Source organism: Mixophyes fleayi, chromosome 2 (assembly GCF_038048845.1).
Source record: "Mixophyes fleayi isolate aMixFle1 chromosome 2, aMixFle1.hap1, whole genome shotgun sequence".
In the NCBI taxonomy this organism is placed as follows: Eukaryota; Metazoa; Chordata; class Amphibia; order Anura; family Limnodynastidae; genus Mixophyes; species Mixophyes fleayi.
This window is the reverse complement of record NC_134403.1, coordinates 154454534-154476423: the sequence shown is the minus strand read 5'-3', so window position 1 is coordinate 154476423 and position 21890 is coordinate 154454534. Positions and strand designations below refer to the sequence as shown.

Genomic DNA, 21890 nt, shown 5'->3' with positions numbered 1-21890 from the left:
GATTGTGTTTGGAATTAATGATAACTTTCTGAGCTCAAAGTGTGCAGGTGGAAACAGCAGTCCTTTTCAGACCAGAAGTGAAATAGCTGCAGCCTTCTTGTGTTGTGCATATAAAGTACCAGAGAAAATCTGCCCTTTGTGTTATCAGCCTCTAGACTCTTACAAATTCGGTAGCAGTTGAAGAACCCTATTTTCCCTGCCAGGCCAGACACTTGCCGCCTACTTCATGGAGGATGTGTAATTGTTTTTTATGTGACATAAGTTTGTCAGTCTCAGCTCAGTCCACACAGAATAATTTTCGACAGTTTAAATTCTTCACTTGTCAATTAGCACAGCAGGAGCTTTGCCAAGGGACGTGCTCTGGAATTTGCTACATTAGACTTTGGATTTCCATCTGGCTATTAAGTGAGTCTTTTTTTTTTTTTTCTTCTTCTTTTTTTTTTAATTGTTGAAAGGTTATTGTCATGGCTCACATTAACATTACACACTTTCAATTCCCACTGGATGAAGTACCCAAGTAAAAATGCTGTTAGCTAAAGCTTTATACATGCATGAGAATGACACGACTTCAATCATATTCCCAGGCCAATCGTGAGCACAACAGCAGCCATTTTGTCAGCTGTCCATTGCACATATCCAGGACTTACCTTGTAATGCTTTCACTAGGAGTTCTTTTTTAGTGTCCTCATTAGACTTTTTGAAAGGTGATGTTGGTTTTGGCATTAGGTTATTGAAAATCTCAGTGAAGATAAAAAAAACCAAACAAAAATGAAGGCAAAAACATAAATGTATCTTTAAAGCTGCACTACCGGCTAGTGTGAGATAGTAAAATACTAAGATTATCCTACCACTACCTGGAACCCTGGGGGCTGCACCAAGCAGCAGTTTTTCCCCGGAACTCCTCATTTCCTCTGGCAGCCCGGGCCAAAAGCTGGGAGGGTTGGGGAGCTGTGTAAACCAGAGGACCAATTGCAAGTTGCGATCAAGAGATTGCGGCTTCTTGTTGTACCTCCACTCACCACCTTTTAACGTTGGTTATCTTAATTGATAACTGTTTCTGTATAACAGATCCAGACATGGTCTGGCTGCATATAGAAGCCCCCAGGACTCCAACTAGGGGGAGGGGCATCTTGGAAAAATATCTATATTTTTTCTAGGTGTTAGTGCAGTTTTAAGATCTATGTTAAACAAACGATTTTAATTGTAAAATTTTGTGTGATTTATCAGATCTCTAATCAATAGGACACACATGATTAACCATACTTGCCAACTCTCCCGGAATGTCCGAGAGACTCCCGAAATTCAGGTCTTTCCCCCGGACTCCCGGGAGAGCAGGCAATTCTCCAGATTCCCGGTGGCACGGTAAATTAAACAGAGGGGGCGGGGCTTAGTGATGCCACAGGCATATAATTTTGGCCCCGCCCCCTATTTTATTGGCCGAAACAGTGATGACTGTTTTTGGGGCGTGGCTAATGACACAATTCTTTGAGCCCCGCCCCCACACACCCACCTGCCTCCCGGGACACAAGTTGCCAATGTTGGCAACTATGTGAATAACTAGTGTGCATCTGTTTTTCCTGTCAACTATTACATAATAATAATAATAATAATAAATATATAGCGCCAGCATATTCTGCTGGACTTTCCAATTTCGAACAAATTTCAGATGACCTCTTTTTCATGAATGGGTGCTGTGTTTTTGTCAAGGGACAAAGGCATAACTGAAGGCAAAAATAATTATTGCCTGTAACAAAGTACAGTGGTGCTAAATACTCCAAAGTGATTTTCATTGTGTTTATCCCTAGACTAAGATTTACTTCTGTCTGGCCTATTCACATAATTACTCTCTAACTGCTGACAGATTATTCTAAAAATATAAAAAAAAAAAAAAAAAACGAGCGAAAGAATAATTGTGAATGTAATAATTGTAGTTTTCATCTGTTCTAATTCATTTGTTTCAGTAGGTTAATAAACAGCATATCTTTTTTTTGTTGGTGTATTCTCTCCTCGACAGAAATTTGCTGTTCTATTTTAGTGCCATAACTTGATTAAATAGTCATTTTAAAAGCATTTATTCAGTGTTTTGCTTCCAGCCAACTGTTTGCAGAGCCAGTTGTACTTTTTGATACTTCCATCTGTACTTTCAGTACATCTTAAAAAAGATTAAATAGCTTTTTCCCCTCCTCCCCGTTATTTTCAGTGTCTGTAGGTGAAAATCAGGATTTGTTGTAGGTCTACGTCATTGATGCTGGTAAATGTAGAGATGCTATTAAATTGTACCTGTTATTTACACCGTGGAGGCAGCCATTTTGTTTGTTGAAACCATTGTACAAGAATATAGTTTATCAAATTCACTAGGAGCCAGTGACATTACTGACGTATTACTGAACCCCTAGTGCATTGTTAGACTGAATATTGCTTCAGGCCACTAAATGGATCTCTTTGCTGTTTGTAGGTTAAAGCTCCACTTGTATATGGCAGTCAAGGGGTTTAACACCGCAGCGTCCAAGAACATAATACTAAAATAACAGTGAAATTGCTTAAATTTTAGTGTGTATGTAATCTATTCCTATAAAAGCAAAACTGAAATGAAACTGGGCTGAGATGTTAACGCTCTTATTGAAATTACCCATTTCATTCCATGCACTCCAGATAGCCAGTATTTTGCAAGAGGTCTGCTTGGTTATACCTTGCACAAGTGATTTTAAAGTAAATGAAAGGGATTTAGAATCGGATTAAAATTCAATCAGCAGGAAAAATGTGATCTTTTAATTCTATTATTCTCTCTCTGATGGATTGCGTTATGGAAGTAAGTGATGGAAGTAAGTGTATCTAGCAATTTATTACATTTTAGTAATTTTATTTCACGTGTGTGTAGATATATATTTTGATTTTAACTGGTTTTGATACTTGGCCACCATCTTGATCTAAAGAGATCTGTAAATGGGATCAATTCAAATTTTTAAATGACTCCCAAGTTGTATATTTATAAATGGATGAAAGAAATACTCCACAAAAAAATAACAAAGTATGAGTTAATGAATTAATATTAAAAAAGGAAATTGGACTTACCATGGATGCATCGGGGTCTACAAGGCTTTCCCATCCCAAACGCCCCCTACCGCTCGAAAACTCACCATTAATGGGAATGGACAGTTCACGGAAGTGGAACATTGATACCTGCTTGACCTTCATGAGCAAAAAGAGAACAGTGCGGTATATGACCATTACATTCATCCAGGACCACACCCATATATTTTTTTCTGTTCACTCCATTAAACACCAGCCAGGGCTAAATATTTAGGGTGGATTTCTTCTAAGGAAATTGGTTAAATTTTCAACTACAAAACTAGTAACACCCCCCTGCACCAGCCCACACCCTTCAGGTTCGCAAGCAAGCGGGCATTTGCGGAGCTGGAGACTGTGTTTGGGAGGGTGCTAAACGTGTGCGGCACTGTTAGACGTAATTAGTTTGTCCATAGATGTATGTCCTCACTATAACGTACCAGTGACTAGGGTAACTGTTCCATTAACTTCTGTTGATGATATTTGATTTTACATATGCCATACCAGCAGAGTGGCAACTTCCAACCACATTAATAAAAGTAAATATTTAGAGAAGAATAATTTCTGTGCTTAATGTGTTACATTACAGGTTTTAGTGAGAACTTGTGTAAAAATGAAAGTGAACATAATCCAAATTTATCAATTCCCTGAACTAAACCCTGAAAACATTTAATATGTTGTAGAGAATGCAGGATCTGTGGGATGTTACCTCTTTTTATTTGGAAAAGCACCCAGGAATTTCACACTGCTACATTGTGGTAAACATAGTTTGTGATTTTGTATTTTATGTAAAATATGAATTGATGACCGCGCAATGACCAGACCTATTCATGTTTGGGGGGATGCATGTGTTTCAGTACAAATAACTTTCTTGTTTTTAGACTATAAAAGCTGGTTTTATATTGCAGATTTTTTCAGAACAAATAGGGCTTTCTTTTGTTAGCATGTAGTTAGCAATAATTTTATTTTTATTTTATGCGCTTTATGTGAGGGAAATGGACAAAAATAAAAAATTGGCCCATGGTTCTTTCTAAAATGAGGTTTAGGCAGTTGGTACAATGCCTGACGTGTGCCCCAATATGTTACCGACTGTGTGCTGCAGTATTGGGGGCTCGAAATGTATACATGTTCATTTTAAATGCTCCCCTACCCTTCACCACTTGAAGGTATGTTACACAATTACTTTGAATCTAAGTAGGAATAGGGCCAAGAGTGAGCAGAATTTATTTGGGTAATGGTTTGACTTTTGTTTTGTTTTAGGGTAATTGTGGGACCTTGTGAATTCTATATGACATTCAGGTATAACAGTGTTTCTTATCACACACACCCAAGAGCTCATGTTTTCAGCATTTCTTTAATCGTGCACAAGTGACTTGGGTATATTTACTAAACTGCGGGTTTGAAAAAGTGGAGATGTTGCCTATAGCAACCAATCAGATTCTAGCTGTCATTGTGTAGACTGTACTAAATAAATGACAACTAGAATCTGATTGGTTGCTATAGGCAACATCTCCACTTTTTCAAACCCGCTGTTTAGTAAACCTAGCTCTTGGTCTACTTGGCTGAGTAAGTCATTTTTTTACCTGCTTCCACAAAGAGAAAACATGAGCTGTTGACATAAAACTGTTAATGCTGTCTGTGAACTCCTCCCCACAACTAGTATAACTAAGGGTCCTTCCATGAGGACCCGGTTTGTTCTACACTCCCAACATGATTTCTCTGATACTGTAGCCATCTAACAGAAAACTGCTGCAGTTTACTATGCTGGGGTTACTTTGGAGCCAGGCATTGACCCCCTCCACAAAGTATTTCCCTCTTCACCTACAGCGTTAGAATGGATGAAATGCTAGGCACATTCACATAGCGATTTCCTTGTGATGGATCCAATGAAGACGGAGAGGCTTCAGCTGAGTCCCGTTGCAAATAACCAGGAACACTATCCTGAGATGATGCTTTTAATAAATTACCATTTGCTGCTGTCGCATAAGTCTATGGGGACAGCGGTAAGCCCTGACTGGTGGATTAATGCCAGAGACATCTAGGATTTTGCTAATGTTAACTCTTCGAGAAATAGCATAAAGAGAGGATATAGCCTTTTGACACTGTTTACACTGGCATTTTGGTTCTTCACCACTTAAATAGACCCCTTAGTCTTTTGGATGTTGTCTGCCCTTTAGACATGGACATGGTATAATGCTAATTTCCCTGTTTGTACGTTTACTGCTAATATGTTGCTACAATTGATGTTTCCGTGCAGTTAAATAATAGTCTGTCGGTGTAGGAAAGTTTATACAATAAACTTATTTTGCATGATTTATTTCTGCAATAATCTGATTATAGCGAACCATGAACATTGGTGTTTCATTTCTGTAGTAGATTGTTGTTTACATGCTGTTTATAATTCAGATTTACTGAACCTTGTTGGAATCTGTGAAAACCTTGTGTGACTGTCTGAAAACAGAGTATTATGCATGATAATTCTTTTTCTTTATGTGTAATTTTAATGTTTTCATTTTTTTAGCTTTAATATTCTATCTTTTTTTTATTCCCTTATTTTTCTCAACTTATTTGACTATATTTCATCAGTCCCTGATAAAATACATAATTGTCCAGCAAACTCTACAATATTTTAGCACTGCTATCTGTCCTTGTGCTGAGGTGCTGTATATTCACGGCACCTCAGACGGCACAGGGAAGCCCTTAGTGTCATAGGGAAATCTGTCTCCTGCTTTTCGGAGTATTTTAGAATTAACAGTGGCTAATATGTCATATTAACTGAATGTACTAATGCTAACCACAGAACATATCTGAGGCAGGATGTTTTCATATAAGATTTTTAAACATAAAATCTAGATTTATTTATAGGTTCTACAACTCCCATACCTACTGTACTGTACCCATAATTGGTGTTTCTATGCTTGGAAGAACAAAATGATTGCATTTCAGGTACATTTATAAATTGCAGTAACTGAAAAGAATCATGGAAACATGACTTTTCTGATTAACGCTTTTCCCCCATATAAGAAATTTTAAAAGCTGCTTTCTTCACTATACTACCAAAAGAAAGCCTGTCCAGAAAAATGTCATATTTTCTATAGTACACTAAGTAGTTGCCAAATTATTTTCACTCGCCAACACAAAACTGAAATATCTGGTCTGGGTACAAACTTATGAAATATCCAGGGTGACATGATGATTCCCAGGGACAGTCGCACGTTTTAATGATTTTGCCCTGGTAATGTTTCAAAAGTCACAATATTTCAATCTTGACTATTTGCACAGCACATTTTTTTTTTGTGCTTTATAGATTAAATTCTTTGTTCACGGTTATTTGATTTTTTTTTTTATATACACTTTTATATTTGAGTAGGAGTATTTAAAATGCAAAAAGTTTGCTATACAAATTCAGTAAAAATGTAGTACTCCAAGGTTTGCCGAGATTTGTATTGTGAATGACTTGATTTGATGCACCTGGATTAGCAGCTAACAGTCCCTGAAAACTATTTATAAATGTTCATGGCAGCCCAGGTGGAAAAATTCCATAATTCAGTAGCAACATTTTGGTCAAGTAAGTTTGAATGCAAAGTTTGATTTTTCATCATACTCACTAATTTGATAAGTGAAGGAGTCTCTTTTACACAGCAGAGAGATTAAATTTCTGCACTGAATAAATATTCATAAGTAAAAGCAATCTATCAATTGACTTGTGTCTAAGTACATTAATTCTGAGTGGTGTCACTAGTTTTCAGTGAGTTCATAGGCTACTATAGACTATGGGCCTAAGATCACTGATTCATTAGTGATCTTATCTGCCATTTGCTTATCTTAAGCAAATCCACTCTGTGCCTGCTCAGAAAAGGGAGATAAGAAGCAAAATCCACTGCGTAAGTGAAGAATTTCTTAAGTTAGATGAAAATTCATCTTAACTTCACTCTTATCTCCCCATTTCTTCTTAAAATATGCATCTTAACTTTTGCACAAGATAAGATCACTAATGAATCAGGCCCTAAATCTTTAAACGCTCTCTGAAAACCCGTCTCTTAGAGCTTACCCTATTCCCTTCGTATTGCCCACACTAAAACGCTCACAACTGTCAGTCTCCGTTCAATATTCTCTCTGAGCCACACTCGCTCCTCTTGTTTCCGCTTAGCCCTCTTCTAGTTAGAATGTAAGCTCCCTAATGAGAAAGGCCCACCGTACCCATTGTTTTGATGTCTGCATTTATAGCTGGATGACACCGAATCAATACATATTGGGCCTGAGTCATTAAGGCAAAAAATGGGTAAATGTTCTCTGGGACAAACCATGTTACAATGCAAGGGGTGCAAAGTAGTTTGTTATTTTGCGCATAAGTTAAATACTGGCTGTTTTTTTTCATCTAGCACACAAATAGTTAATAGCTTTATTACTACACTGAAATTTAAAGTTGATCTAGGACATGCCCTACTCCAACTATAAATCTGTCCCCAGATTTTAAATTTACCTCCCCCTCCAATGCAACATGGTTTTGCCCAGGTGCAAATGTTACTCCTTTTTTATGCTTTGCTCTCCTTAATGACTCAGGCCCATTGTATCTGAAATACTGAAATGATGGTTTATAAAGAAGATTTAATTTTCCCTATGTCTGAACAAACCAACCTGCTTGGTATTTGTTACCTTCCCTGTAAACCATTACAATTCTCCCAAATACTTTATTTCCAACATTTAATATTTATGTCCATTGCTCTTTTGATTAGCAGTTCTTATATTGAAAGGCATTATTAGTTCGAGTTCCTCCAATTATTAAATCCACAGTAATGGTGGTTTGTAAGAACATTTAGGGGTGATCAAATAAATGCATCCATATTAGTCAGACTTGTTAGATCTGTGTTCGCTTCCAAAACCAATCAGAAAGTTTATAAAAAAAAAAAAAAGGAAAGAAAAGGATTTGTTTTGTTTTCAGACTTTCGTACTGGAGTAAATCATTCCTTGATTGTAAAAACTTTCACTTTTACAATATAAAAGTTAGCAAATACATAGTTTTGTGGTATCTCTGAAATGTCCTTAAAAAAAAAAAATCTGTTATAATACATCATGAGCATTGTTTGTTTTTTGCTTATCCTGTCAGCATCATTTTTCAAAGATAATAACTGTTTTAAAACACATCCTAACCCTTAGTGATACATTTCTATAGTTGGGGGCCAACAAACAACAAATCAATGTAATTGGCTCTTACAGATGGAGAAAGAAAAACTATGACGTTTTATTAAAGCTTCAGCTCCTGTGGAAAAATAGGTTTTACCAAGTGGTGGTGTGCTTATATTTACTATTCTAAATGATTATTTAGTCATATTTCTCTGTAAGTTATTTTAAGCTGTATAAAAATTGCATATTGTTATGATATTGGGCTGGATCTACAGTTTGCCATGAGTCCATTTGCTCCACTTAAAGTGCTCCTTGTGTATAATTTGTTACGCATGTACACCTCATTTTTTGAGTGTATGGGAAAGTTGCAATTTAACCTTTAACTATTTAAATTGGGCTAAATATGTGAATCTTAGAAACTTTGACAACACAAGTTTATTAGGCACCATCTTTTCTGGAGATTCATTTGAAAAAAATAAGTTTGAAAAAATAAAATAAAAAAATATATATATATATATTAGTTTCTTTGAAAACAGACTGCACTGTATTGGTGTGCTCACTATACTGAGGAAACTTATCTGAAAAGCAGGCACGGTACATTAATAGCATATTATTCTGCAACATGAAATGTGGATTTAATGGTATTAATCTTGTTTTAAGCAACAATGTCTACAGGCTAATATATGACTACAGTACAGTTAGTTGTGTCCACTGTGTTAGGTGTGGTAGGTGCACTTACACTCTCTGCTATTGTCAAGCTCATCGATCATCAAGTGAGTATGTGAGACTCCACTACCATAGAGACCAGTGATGTTTATAATCACAGGTACTGTAGGTGTATCCACTATGCAGTGGACACAGCTAACTACTTCATGTAAAAAGGTTTTTTTTTTTTTTTTGTTTCACCACCCTTGGGATTCATACACTGTTTCCAGTATATGAATCCTAAGGATTGCTTTGTTCAAAAGATCTTACTGGGCAAAAAATAGTTGTCTCTCTGCCAATCCCTAGGGGGCACTGTCTAAAAAAAAAAAAAATGCTATAAGTCTGTATTGTATTTCAAATAACCTCAGTAAGGATGTAAGATGGTTTTCTGAAATTGTGGTCATTCTGAGTACAAACATGCTATAATTTTGGACTAATTGCTAAATCCAAATATTACAATTCTCTGTGAAGAACACCAGCATCTTCTAGAGGTTATACTAATGATCTAAAGTGATTTTGGAAATGATTGTGGGTAATATTAATTGCTAGGAATATTTTTGTTGGAGTCCTCCTTATTTAATGAGTCCATTCATTCTTTACTGGTAAATATCTCTCAGCAAAACAGCATGGGTACAATGTCTAGGGTTGTTGCTGTTTGGGAAAAACTTGCTTCCATGCAACTCTGATATAAGTTTCTTCCTCTGTTTCGAACTTCTCTGTAGCTGAAATTTTTTCTTTTTCTTCTTTGATGAGAGTCCATTGATTGGTAGGAAGCTACGTAAAATTTAATGTGGATAAACATCTCTTTGATCCTAGCCTTAGCAGTTTGTATGCAACTTACTAATTGTTCTAAACAAATAAAATGATTTGATTGTTTTCATCAGACAGAACGGACAGTGTAGTCTGACGTCTGACCTCTCAGGCTTATGTGATCTGGTTGTTGCAGTTACCATAAAAGAATGGATCTGTTTGTCCAATGTGGAACTCCACAATGTTGTCCGCTAGTAGATCAACTTTAGGATTATATTTTGCTCTGGCCAGCATATTTATTTATTTATTTTTTTGTTTAAATGGTTGCTGCATTTTTAGTATACATTTTTACTGCATCGTGTAACAAATTTAATTTTGAAAAAAAAAAATGTTGTTTATCACAGGAACACATTTGCTGCTGAATAATTAGTTTTAGTGATTAAGATAAGAAAATATACAATCGGCATTACTCATAGCATAATATTTTGCTTACAACGTGGAGATTTTTCATATTGTATTGTACAATTTCTGCATTGAATATAATGGAATACTGATTTGATGATATGATTAGCAAAAAACACCCCCAAAAAAGATAAACACCGTAAACAGTCTAGAGCAACTCTAATATTTTCCATTGCACTGCATTGTGAATGTCTCTCCCAACCGTAAGGAAATATCATCAACACAACCTCAGAGGATTAAAAAACAATTCAGTGTTATAAGTAAACATTTTAACAGAAGTACATGTTTTGTTTAAATGTGTGTAAATACTTTATGTACTGATTTTAAAGGTATTGGTAAATGGATGTTCACAGTTGTTAATAATAATTTTATTTTTTTTCCTTTCCAGTCATGAAACACAAACAACTTGCTGGGATCATCCCAAAATGACAGAGCTCTATCAATCTTTAGGTAAGCAACAGTCTATTGTACGTCCACTTAACAGTTTTTTCCATCTACTGACCTGAACTGTTCATTGCTGCCTTCTCAAGAAAGCTGTCTGCAGACCTTGCAGGTTGTGTGTTTACCTGTCAACATTTCACATTTTCCAACTTTTTTTTTTAATTGCAACAAGTCCGGCTAAATTTATATGATTAAATAAATATTTTTAACATTATTTTATTGGGCCCAAGCTATTCAATTTGAAAATAAAAGCTGGAGCAGATCAATGTTGCAGGGTATGAGTATGTTTAACATTGTACATTTCTGGTACAATAGAACATTGTTTGACACAAGTTTCAACAGTTACAGATAATGCAACTTTCAATTAATTATATGGGTTTTGTATCCAGGTGACATATCTAACTTTCATGCACAATACAGCAACAGAAATCTATAGTGTAGGCTACAATGTGCCAGCATTATCTAGTTTTGTGGTTTCGCCATGGTGGTTTAACAATAGGCTCCCTTTGTTTTAGGGCTTGTTGATGCAAAGTCTTAGCAGACAAAACCGAGATTTTTATTTTTAACAAAGAGCTATATAATTTATTGATTGTGGTGCAGTTGCAGAAACAGGCAGATGTCTTACATGTATGTACAGGACAGGTCTATAAGTGAAAATTTTCTAAAGCATTATTTTCACAGAACTTATTTAAGAGCACAAGGACATTAAATCTGCAGTACAAAGAATAAGTGACAACAGTTAATGGGGATAGGTTTCACCTAATATCTCTGCCATCCCGAATCTTTTCAGGTGTTTTTTTTTTAATTAATATTATTATTAGCATTTATTATTATTATTATTATTATTATTATTATTATTATTTTTATTTTATTCTTTTTATTTATTCTTATTTATTATTACTTTTTATAGATATTATTTAAACAGCCAGAGATGTTAAACTAACATGCGACTTCTGGGTTATGGCTGTTTGCTTAGTATAGCAGGGTTCAGGTACTTATAGGTAGTGGGAACTTTTGTTGGTTGTCTTCCATAATGAATATAATAGAAATTAGGGAAGAACTGAAACTAATATATAAATGAAATATACAGAACATGTGAACTTGGGCCAAAGGGGAGAATTCAGATCTTGATCGTAGTGTCCTTCTACATGATTGTGTTACATAAGCGAAGATTCCGTCTGGATGTGTTTTGTAAAAATTGCTTCACAATGTGTCTTTCTATTTTTTACTCCAGTTAGTACATCTTGGGGGGATTAAAAATGCTAGTATGTCACAAGTACTTACTGTAGGATGGGTACTGATAAGGCAAAACTAATTAGATAAATATCCCTGCAATGCTGAAGCTGACCGCTGTCTAGTGACAAGCCAGAACAAGATTTATTAACAGTATTGCATGCACATGCTGAGTATCTGGATCAGTAAATACAGTTGCACAAGTCATTTAATTACCTTTTAATAGATATAATAGACCCCTGGCATCAGGGGTGACGCATCATCGTCTCTGTACAAAACTATTTGTTACTGTTGGAAAATGTAATTCAAAATTTGGTTAATCTCTTCCCATACTAGTTTTCTTAAAACTCTTTATTGGAAGTTTCCATCTTGTAGTACAAACATCTAAAATACACATTGTTCACATTGTTAATATTGTAACAGATCAAACAGTAAACCAATAACCTCCTTATAACCATTTAACTGCATTAATTCTGTTTTGCCATTCCAGAATAAATAAACAATTCTGTTTAAACTATTGTTACCTAACAGTATGACCATGGTCACTTATTGAAAAATGAGAATATAAAATATTTAATCATTTAATGAACAGATTATAAAGGAGTTCTAGCAGACAATATTCCTACATTATACCTATATTACGATATAAGTTGAGAAGATTTCAGGTATTAAAAATTGTCCTGTTATTTTTCCCATATTACTTGTTTCTGTCCCATCTTTGTGAAATAAATATGATGGTCAACTGACCACAATAGTTAGTTTGTATATCTTTCAAGATCTGCTGAGATAAAATAGTTTTTTTTTTATATATAGCTGCTGTCATCAATAACCACTTTATATTTCCTATAGTCAGTTGTTGATTCATTTCTCCTGTATGCATGTCCCAAATTCCCAAGTCACTTATTAAAGTAAATCATATTTTAAGTGATAATATTATGTCGTCTATTTCCTCCCAAATACTTGTATTTTTAGGACAGATCCACAAGCAGTGTACAAGCAGTGTACAAGCTCTGCTGCAAATCTTTAGCACTGGTAACCATTGTCTAGTTCTGCACCAATAGTAAATCTCTGTTTTGTCATGAGGTAGGCTCTATGTTCCCATAATCCTTCCTAGCATAAGACCATGCCATATATTTTGTACTGACCGTGATTTTTTTTTTAAGAAAAATAAGTGAATGTTGCACAAAATATGTGTGCCATATCCCATCCTATGTCTACCTATCTTCAAACCATGTTCTTCTTACCCCTATCTTTAAACCCTTCTCCAGAATTTTTTGTGAATTTGTAAGTGCTTCAGACTGTTATATATGCACTAAGATTCATCTCTATTCACATGATTATTACGGTTAAAAAAACGTTTATTTACTGTATGACCATTCTTCTTTACTCAAGTTCACTCTTTAGTAAACTTTAGGGGGTATATTTACTAAACTGCGGATTTGAAAAAGTGGAGATGTTGTCTATAACAACCAATCAGATTCTAGCTGTCATTTTGTAGAATGTACTAAATAAATAACTAGAATCTGATTGGTTGCTATAGGCAACATCTACACTTTTTCAAACCTACAGTTCAGTAAATGTATCCCTAGGTGTTAATTTTGTGGTCTTAAGATTTTTACACTTAGAACGTGTGTACAGCCATGCATGTTGTCTAAACATAGTTACAGCTTTTTAGGCACAGAGAGCTGTTAAAACACAATTGAAGGGAAAGTTAATAGCACTCTATCGGGCATATTCAATTGTTGGCATTATAGCCAAAATGAATGCGCCGCGCGCTATTACCGTCGTTACGGTAATAGTGCGCGTAAATACCGGTATTATTTCGCTGGATTTCAGCTCGAGGCTAAGGGAGCTGCGAGCTGAAATCCGGCTTACCATTACCGTAATACCAGTAATAGTTTGTCCACATCGGAAACCACCGAGAATTGAATATGCCCCTATAAATCCCATTATTTCCCTTTGTGTTGAATTTCAGGTGTAAATAATGTTAATCACTAAACTTAAATATACTATAGTTTTCTACAAAGGGTGATGGTGATGACCAATTCATTAACTGTTAAAAGTTGATTAGATGCAGGGTGTACCTATTACTAGGAGAGGCAAGGGTGTAGTCTCTGGCAGCATAAGGCTGGCTACATACTACAGTGATTATCGGCGAATCACACAATAAACGACCATTGGGCCAAATATTGCATTAGTGTGTACACTGCAACGATGAATGATTATTGTTCCAAAGCACATTGTATCCTTTCATTTTAAACCAGTCTAAAATTATTGTTCAATGAGGGAAGACTGTTGTTCCAAATCTGCAGTGTGTATACACTCAGGACCACCAGTCCATATAGCTCTATGGAGTGTGCAGAGTCACGATCTTTTCAGCCGATGGTTACGACAGGTGATGAGCACAGATCTGACGGGAATCGTGTAACATATATATAGTTTGTACACATGAATCGGCATGCTGATTAGGACTTGTCTTTTTTTTAAATCATTGGTAAAATCAGAAAGGATATCGCATCAGGATAAATTTTGTATAGTGTGTACCCAGTCTTCGTCTCTGGCTGGTAGAGATAAGTTTGTCACCTTTACTATTGGGATACAGGAAAGAGAGAGGTAGTAACCACCCTCTCATGTTCCTCGTCTAGTCTTGTTTTCAGTCACTCTGCTCCTCACAGTATCTATAGATGTAATTATTTGGGACGTTATATGGGAGTATTTTTTAATTCTTGTGACTCACAAGAATTTTGTTTTGCTTTGCCCTGGATCATTACAGCTAGAGTTTAGAAAAGGGTCGGACAAGATGGTCTTATGTCCTCTGCAAAAAAAAACCTCTAACTATATAGCAAATTCTTACCTGAAATAAAACTAGGGATGTGCACCGGCGACTTTTGGAGTCTCGTGTTTTGTGTTTTGGATTCGTATTTTCTCGATGTTTTGGGTTCGGATTTGTTTCGCAAAACACCTGCCGTAAGGTTTTGGTTCGGATTTAAGGTTTTGGATTCGGATTTTTTTTGAAAAAAACATAAAAAGTGTAAAAATCAATTTTTTGGGCTTATTTTCACTCCTACGCTATTATTAACATCAATAACATTCAATAACAATCATTTCCACTAATTTAAAGGCTATTCTGAACACCTAACACCTCACAATATTTTTTTTTTTTTTTTTAGTACAAAACGTTGCAACAAGGTATCTTTCTGGACTGCGTAGAGGAGTGTTCCCCACAATACAATTAAAAACCCATTAACTGGTCTGAATTACACCCAAAAATAGTATCTGGACTGAGTAGAGTAGTGGGCACTGGGCACCACAATATAATATATAGAAAACCTTCAACGGGTCTGAATTACACTGCACATATGGCTGCTCCTCCATCCTCTCCATCATATACATGTTGGAGTTTCAGCGTGTCAAAACCTCTTGTTTTTGATAATGTCAGTGCATTTTGAATATTTTTCGATTTGCCCCACAACACTGAATGTACTTTATCTATGAAACGCATCTATCTTTCTTGACTGCGTAGTGTGGTGGCCCCGGTACACAATTTGGTACCGAGGCCACAATATAATTAAAAAACCCTACACGGGTCAGAATTCCACCAAAAAAGGGTATGGACTGCGTAGTGTGGTGGCCCCGGTACACAATTTTTTACAGCGCCAACAATATAATTAAAAAATTGGGCATCAACTGTCACCGTTGTTTAATATCTGATACACCTAAATATGGACTGCACAGTGAAGTGGTCCCGGTAGTAAATTTGGTGCTGGGGCCACAATACATGTTGGAGCTTCAGCCCTCCCACCCACCCTTATGTTGTTGAAATAGGACATGCACACTTTAACAAACCAATCATTTCAGCGACAGGGCCTACCAAACAGCTTTGGCTGAAATGATTGGTTTGTTTGGGCCCCCACACCAAAAAAGCTATTCATCTCTCCCTGTACAGACTAAACAGGCTCTACTGAGGCAAGATGTCGTCCTCATCCTCAACCTCTGATTCCTCTCCCCCTACAGTGTGTACTTCCTCCTCATCACACATTATCAATTCGCCCCCGCTGGACTCCACAACCACAGGTCCCTCTGTACTATCTGGAGGGCAGTGCTGTACTTCATTGAGGAATTGATTATTCATTTTTATAAACATCATTTTTTCAACGTTCTGAGGAAGCAACCTCCTTCGCCGCTCACTGACCAGGTTCCCCGCTGCACTAAAAACTCTTTCCGAGTACACACTGGAGGGGGGACAACTCAGGTAAAATAGAGCCAGTTTGTACAGGGGCTTCCAAACTGCCTTTTTTTCCTGCCAGTAACAATATGGACTGTCTGACATGTCTACTTGGATGGTGTCAGCAAAGTAATCATCCACAATTTTTTCTATTGTGACAGCATCCAATTCAGCGAGAGTAGACATGTCTGCAATGGTTGGCAGGTCCTTCAGTCCGGACCAGATGTTATCAGCATCCCCGCCAGCGCCTCTTTTAGGAAAACTGAGCTTTTTCCTCGCAGCCATAGATGTGGAAGAAAATGAGGGTGGAGCTGTTGGCATGTCACGGTCCTCTTCAGAGGACAATCTCCTGACCAGCAGGTCTTTGCACCGCTGTAGACTTGTGTCCGCCGGAAACAGAGACACAACATACGCTTTAAACCGAGGATCAAGCACGGTGGCCAGAATGTATTCCTCTGACTTTAAAAGAGTGACCACCCTCGGATCCTGGCAAAGCGTACGAAGGGCTACATCCACAAGAGCTACATGCTTGGTGTAATCGCAATGGCTTACCAGCTCCTCCCTCACTTTCTCCAGCTGCTTCTGCAACAGCCTGATCAGGGGAATCACATGACTCAAGCTGGAAGTGTCGGAACTGACTTCTCGTGTGGCAAGTTCAAATGGCTGCAGAACCTTGCACAACACGGAAATCAGTCTCCACTGCGCTTGACTGAGGCGCATCCCCACTCCTTTGCCTATGTTGTAGGTGGCTGTGTAGGCCTGAATGGCCTTTTGCTGCTCCTCCATCCTCTGCAGCATATAGAGGGTGGAGTTCCAGTGCGTCACAACCTCTTGTTTGAGGTGATGGCAGGGCAGGTTCATGGTTTTTTGATGTGCCTCTAGTCTGCGGTAGGCACTGGCTGAATGCCGAAAGTGTCCAGCAATTTTGCGCGCCACCGCAAGCATCTCCTGCACACCCCTGTCACTCTTGAGGTAATGCTGCACCACCAAATTAATGGTGTGGGCAAAACATGGGACGTGCTGGAAATTGCCCATATTTAATGCCCGCACAATGTTACTGGCATTGTCTGACACCACAAATCCCCATGAGAGTCTAAGTGGGGTAAGCCACTGGGAGATAATTTCCCTCAGTTTCTCTAATATGTTGTCAGCGTTGTGCCTCTTATTAAAGCCTGTAATACACAATGTTGCCTGCCTTTGCACGAGCAGCCATTTTGTAGATGCTGCTACTGATGCAGCTGTTGCTGTTGCTGCGGAAGGGGATGCATCTACCCAGTGGGCTGTCACAGTCATATAGTCCTTCGTTTGCCCAGAACCACTTGTCCACATGTCCGTGGTTAAGTGGACAGTGGGTACAACCGCATTTTTTAGAACACTGAGGACACTTGATCGTACTTCTCTGTACATTTTTGGTATCGCCTGCCTAGTGAAGTGGAATCTCGACGGGATTTGGTACCGGGGACACAATACCTCCATCAACCCTCTAAATCCCACTCCACTGATGGCGGACACCGGGCGCACGTCTAACACCAACATTGCAGTTACAGCCGCAGTTATACGCTTTGCAATAGGGTGACTACTATCGTATTTGGTGGTCATGGCAAACGACTGTTGGACGGTCAATTGTTTTGTGAAAGACTTAGCGGTCTTATGACTTCCCCTCTAGGAAGATGACCGACTAACAGCAGCAGCAGTGGCAGTAGTAGGCGTACCGCTGCAGGATTCCTCGGATGAATCCCGTATTGAGGAGGACTCAGTCTGGCTGCTGACTTGGGCTGCAGGACTGAATCTGATGGAGATCGTGGAGGAAGTTGATGAGGAGGGTGTTGCTGGTGTGTATCCAACTGGACCACGGGATTTAGGTGTCCCTGTACCGATGAGGGTCCTAGCCCCAGTTCCTGAACTAACCACTGAACTATGAAGGTTATTCAGGTGACCTATAAGGGAGGATGTTCCTAGGTGGGCAAGATCCTTACCCCTGCTTATTTGAGCTTTACATAAGCTACATATGGCCATACATTTGTTGTCCGGATTTGGATAAAAATAACTCCAGACCGAAGAGGTGCATTTTTTGGTCTTCTGACCAGGCATGACGATGGGCTTTTTCATCCCATGGACATCAGCTTTTTCCCCCCCTGGTGCCTCATTTACAATAACCACATCACCATCCTCATCATCAAGTTCCTCCACAGCGCCAGCTACATCATCAATAGCCTCCTCCCGAGCCACCTCTTCCCGTACAGTGATGGGAAGGTCAGGCTTGACAACCACCAACACCCTTGGACTCGCCTTGGGGATTTGTGATAATTTCTCTTTAGAAGGCAGAGTTGTTTGCTGTTTTGTTGCTGACAGCATAACTCTCTTCAATTTTTTGTAGGGGGGGGAGGAGGAGGAGGGCTAAGATCCGTGGGTGAAGCTGAACCACTAGTCATGAACACGGGCCAGGGCCTAAGCCGTTCCTTGCCACTCCGTGTCGTAAATGGCATATTGGCAACTTTACGTTTCTCCGCAGATGATTTTAAGTTTCTCTTTTTGCTACTTTTACTTAACTTGGGCTTTTTGGATTTTACATGCCCTGTACTAGGAGATGGGGCATCGGGCTTGTAAGACGACGTTGATGGCATTTCATCGTCTATGTCATGACTAGTGGCAGCAGCTTCAGCATTAGGAGGAAGTGGGTCTTGATCTTTCCCTACTTTATCCTCCAAATTTTTGGTCTCCATTATATGTAGCACAAGATACTGCAGAATGTGTGAACTTGGTAATATTGCAGTACCACTGGACTTTTACTGCTGAATGTGTGAACTTGGTAATATTGCAGTACCAATGGGCTTATACTGCAGGATTGGTTGTGCAAATTTTGTTGTAATTAAAAAAAAATTAAATTTGTTTTTTGTATTTTTTTTTTAATAATTTTTTTTTATTTTTTTAAACACTTGGGAATAATGGGGAAATAACTATGCCCTTAGAAGCACAGAGCACAGGACCACTGGACTGAACAGGACACAGCACAGGACCCAGCAGCACCACTGAACTCAGAAGGACAGAGCACAGGGCACAGCACCACTGGACTGAGCAGAACACAGAGCACAGCACAGAACTGAACAGCACGAGATATAGCAGGACAGAGGACCACCTAACACACCCTCCCTCTACCCTGATCAATGCCCGAGTGAAGATGGCGGCGACTAGCGGGGAATTAATAGGATCCGAGTATCGCGAGATCCGACAGCGGGATTATGAGTCAGAGCCTCGGTTTCAGATTTGAATTTGGCGCCAATACCCGGATCTGTCTCGGATCCGACTCGGATCGGCAACGTTCGGGTGGGCTCGGATTTCCGAAATCCGAGTGCGCTCATCTCTAAATAAAACATACATATAATTTTTTTTTTTTTTTCCAAGAAAACAGAACATTCTTTTCCATTATTACAGAAAGAAAAGTAAAGCGATTGAACAAATACACAATGAAAATATAACCTACAAAGAGCATGGATGGTTTTTGGTTGTGTTCACATAGATCTACAACATTTATTTTTAATCAGCTACATCCAACATTTCAAGGTGTAAGCAGGAACTGTGATGAAAATATAACCTGTGGAAGTTGCAGAGTTTTCCTGCGTGGTGAATAATAGATCTCAATGCTCACAGTCAACCTGTGTTGGAGAGAAGTTAATGTTTGAGCAGATAGTAAGGATCATGCTAAAACACTTTTTACAGGAACTTATTTAGGTTATGTTGATGTTTGCCACACTGCAGTTCTTCAGTAGAATTTAAGCTAATCTATGACATCATTTTGATGAAATGGGACTTTTTCTTTTGTGATAGTGGTAGTTATTTTTTCTTTACAGAGGAAAAGAAATAAGGTGGAAATTTAAATGACGTTCATGCTGGCTGATTTCAAATCCATTCTATAGATTTTTTTTTTCTTTTCACGCTCATATATGACTATAAAGCAGCAACACTGTTCATTATCTGGCGCAGTCTGTGGGGTCATGCAGAAACAGCAGGTGCATATTTAGGATTCCAGAATGCTGTAGATTTGTCCATCAGCCTATCCAGTGGCTTTATGCTGGTTTTCATATCACATTCATACTCTCTTATTGTGCTTGTTGGTGATGGGGATACTATACACTGAATCTTTTCTGTAAAGACGGCATTATCATACAGTTTTGTTTTTTTTTTTTCTTTTTGCCATCTGCGCATTGAACAGGTAGCTGTGCTGAATTTTTAATCTTTCAAAGAATTAAAGTACTTGATTATGCACTGTTTTTTTTGGGACACAGTAGAGATGCAAATTGCTTATCTAAGTATTGTAAGCAGATCTTTATACACCACATTTTCTGAAATCAGCACTTCCTTTTAAAGGTTTACATTTTTTCTCATGTATTTGTTTAAAAAAAAACCGGTATATACATTTGCCTAGAAATGATTAATGATAAATGCACAGTAAATAGCCATTATGATTGCAAAAACAAAGTTTTGGAAACAGAATATTTCAAAGAAGAAAAATAAAATGATTATGCACAAAAATGGTAGTGGAAAATAATTTCAGCAGTTATCATTTCCTTTAGTGGATTAGACATAGGGGTATATTTACTAAACTGCGGGTTTGAAAAAGTGGAGATGTTGCCTATAGCAGCCAATCAGATTCTAGCCATCATTAATTTAGTACATTCTACAAATTAACTAGAATGTGATTGGTTGCTATAGGCAACATCTCCACTTTTTCAAACCCACAGTTTAGTAAATATACCCCATAGACTTTTGTGGAACACAAGAGACACAACACATGTTCCTTGAGCAAAACAATAACATTTATAATTAGGGACATATTTGGGGGTAACATTAAGCTCCTGATAAAGAAAACTGTATTGGACTAACTAGTATGACAACTGCATTCATTGTGGTTCAGTACTACAGTCCTATTTAAGTAAAGTTGGGGAGTTAGATATGCTCCATTCTCCATTTTTTTTTAAAAACATTATTTATTTTTGCTTATATGTACCTAGCGCTGAAGAATACATATTTTAGGTATGGTTTTATGATATCTCTCTGTACAGGTTCTGAGCAAACTTCGGGAGTTGTGCCTACTTCCCATTTCTCTAATATCTTCCGAATCGGGCTATGCCCCCAGCATGTCAAATCACATCCATGAAATGATGTTCGGCCGTCACATTGCCTCAAGGTTATGCTAGAAGCTGTTATATTGTGAGAGGATTATCACACAAGATTTAGATTGACAGGGGACGGTGGCTTTATAGGACAGAGAAAAAAAATACATTAGCTTTCCAGTGAATAGTAAGCTCTGGTAGCAAGGTAAAGATCAGTGCACACTGATGGTTGTAATCTTTCTGTTCTGCATTCCTTTTTAATGTCTGCTGGCTCGTGTGTGACGGTTGGTGGATGCAAGCACATTTAGGTATTATGCTCTTACTAATCCTTAGTGACACCTTAACACAGGCTAGGTGAAATCATACAGCAGATGTATTATACATTAGGCAAATACAAAGAGGAAATACATTCACACTCCCTGCCCCAGTGGAGATTACAGTCTAAATTCTTAGCACACAAACTCTCCAACATTAACCCAGCAGTACACTTTTGGACTGTGGAGCAAACGTAGTGCAAACATACAACCTCCACACAGAACATACCTGTAATGGAACACGTGGCTTCATCAAGGCAGCAATCCTATGCTAACTACTATTTCATATATCCTGAATCTTGTTTTTTTTTAATACATCATCTTAGTAACTTCACTGAATATATTGGCATAACTCCCAACTGTTCCGATTAAGGCAGAACAGTCTCAACAGTCTGACAGTTAAGACATAAGTCTGGATTGTACACAGATGCATATTGAGATATGGCCTGTGCACTGCAC

The 21890-nt window shown here is 37.9% G+C and overlaps 1 protein-coding gene across 10 annotated transcripts in view; it reads left to right on the top strand.

Moving 5' to 3' along the window:
• Positions 1–21890, top strand: part of DMD (dystrophin) — a 1967742-nt gene that overhangs the window by 1831065 nt on the left and 114787 nt on the right. For all 10 annotated transcript variants that reach the window (XM_075200299.1, XM_075200300.1, XM_075200296.1 and 7 more), the window contains one exon: positions 10496–10557. In XM_075200299.1, coding sequence (XP_075056400.1) covers positions 10496–10557 — 62 coding nt within the window. The remainder of the gene's footprint in view (positions 1–10495; positions 10558–21890) is intronic.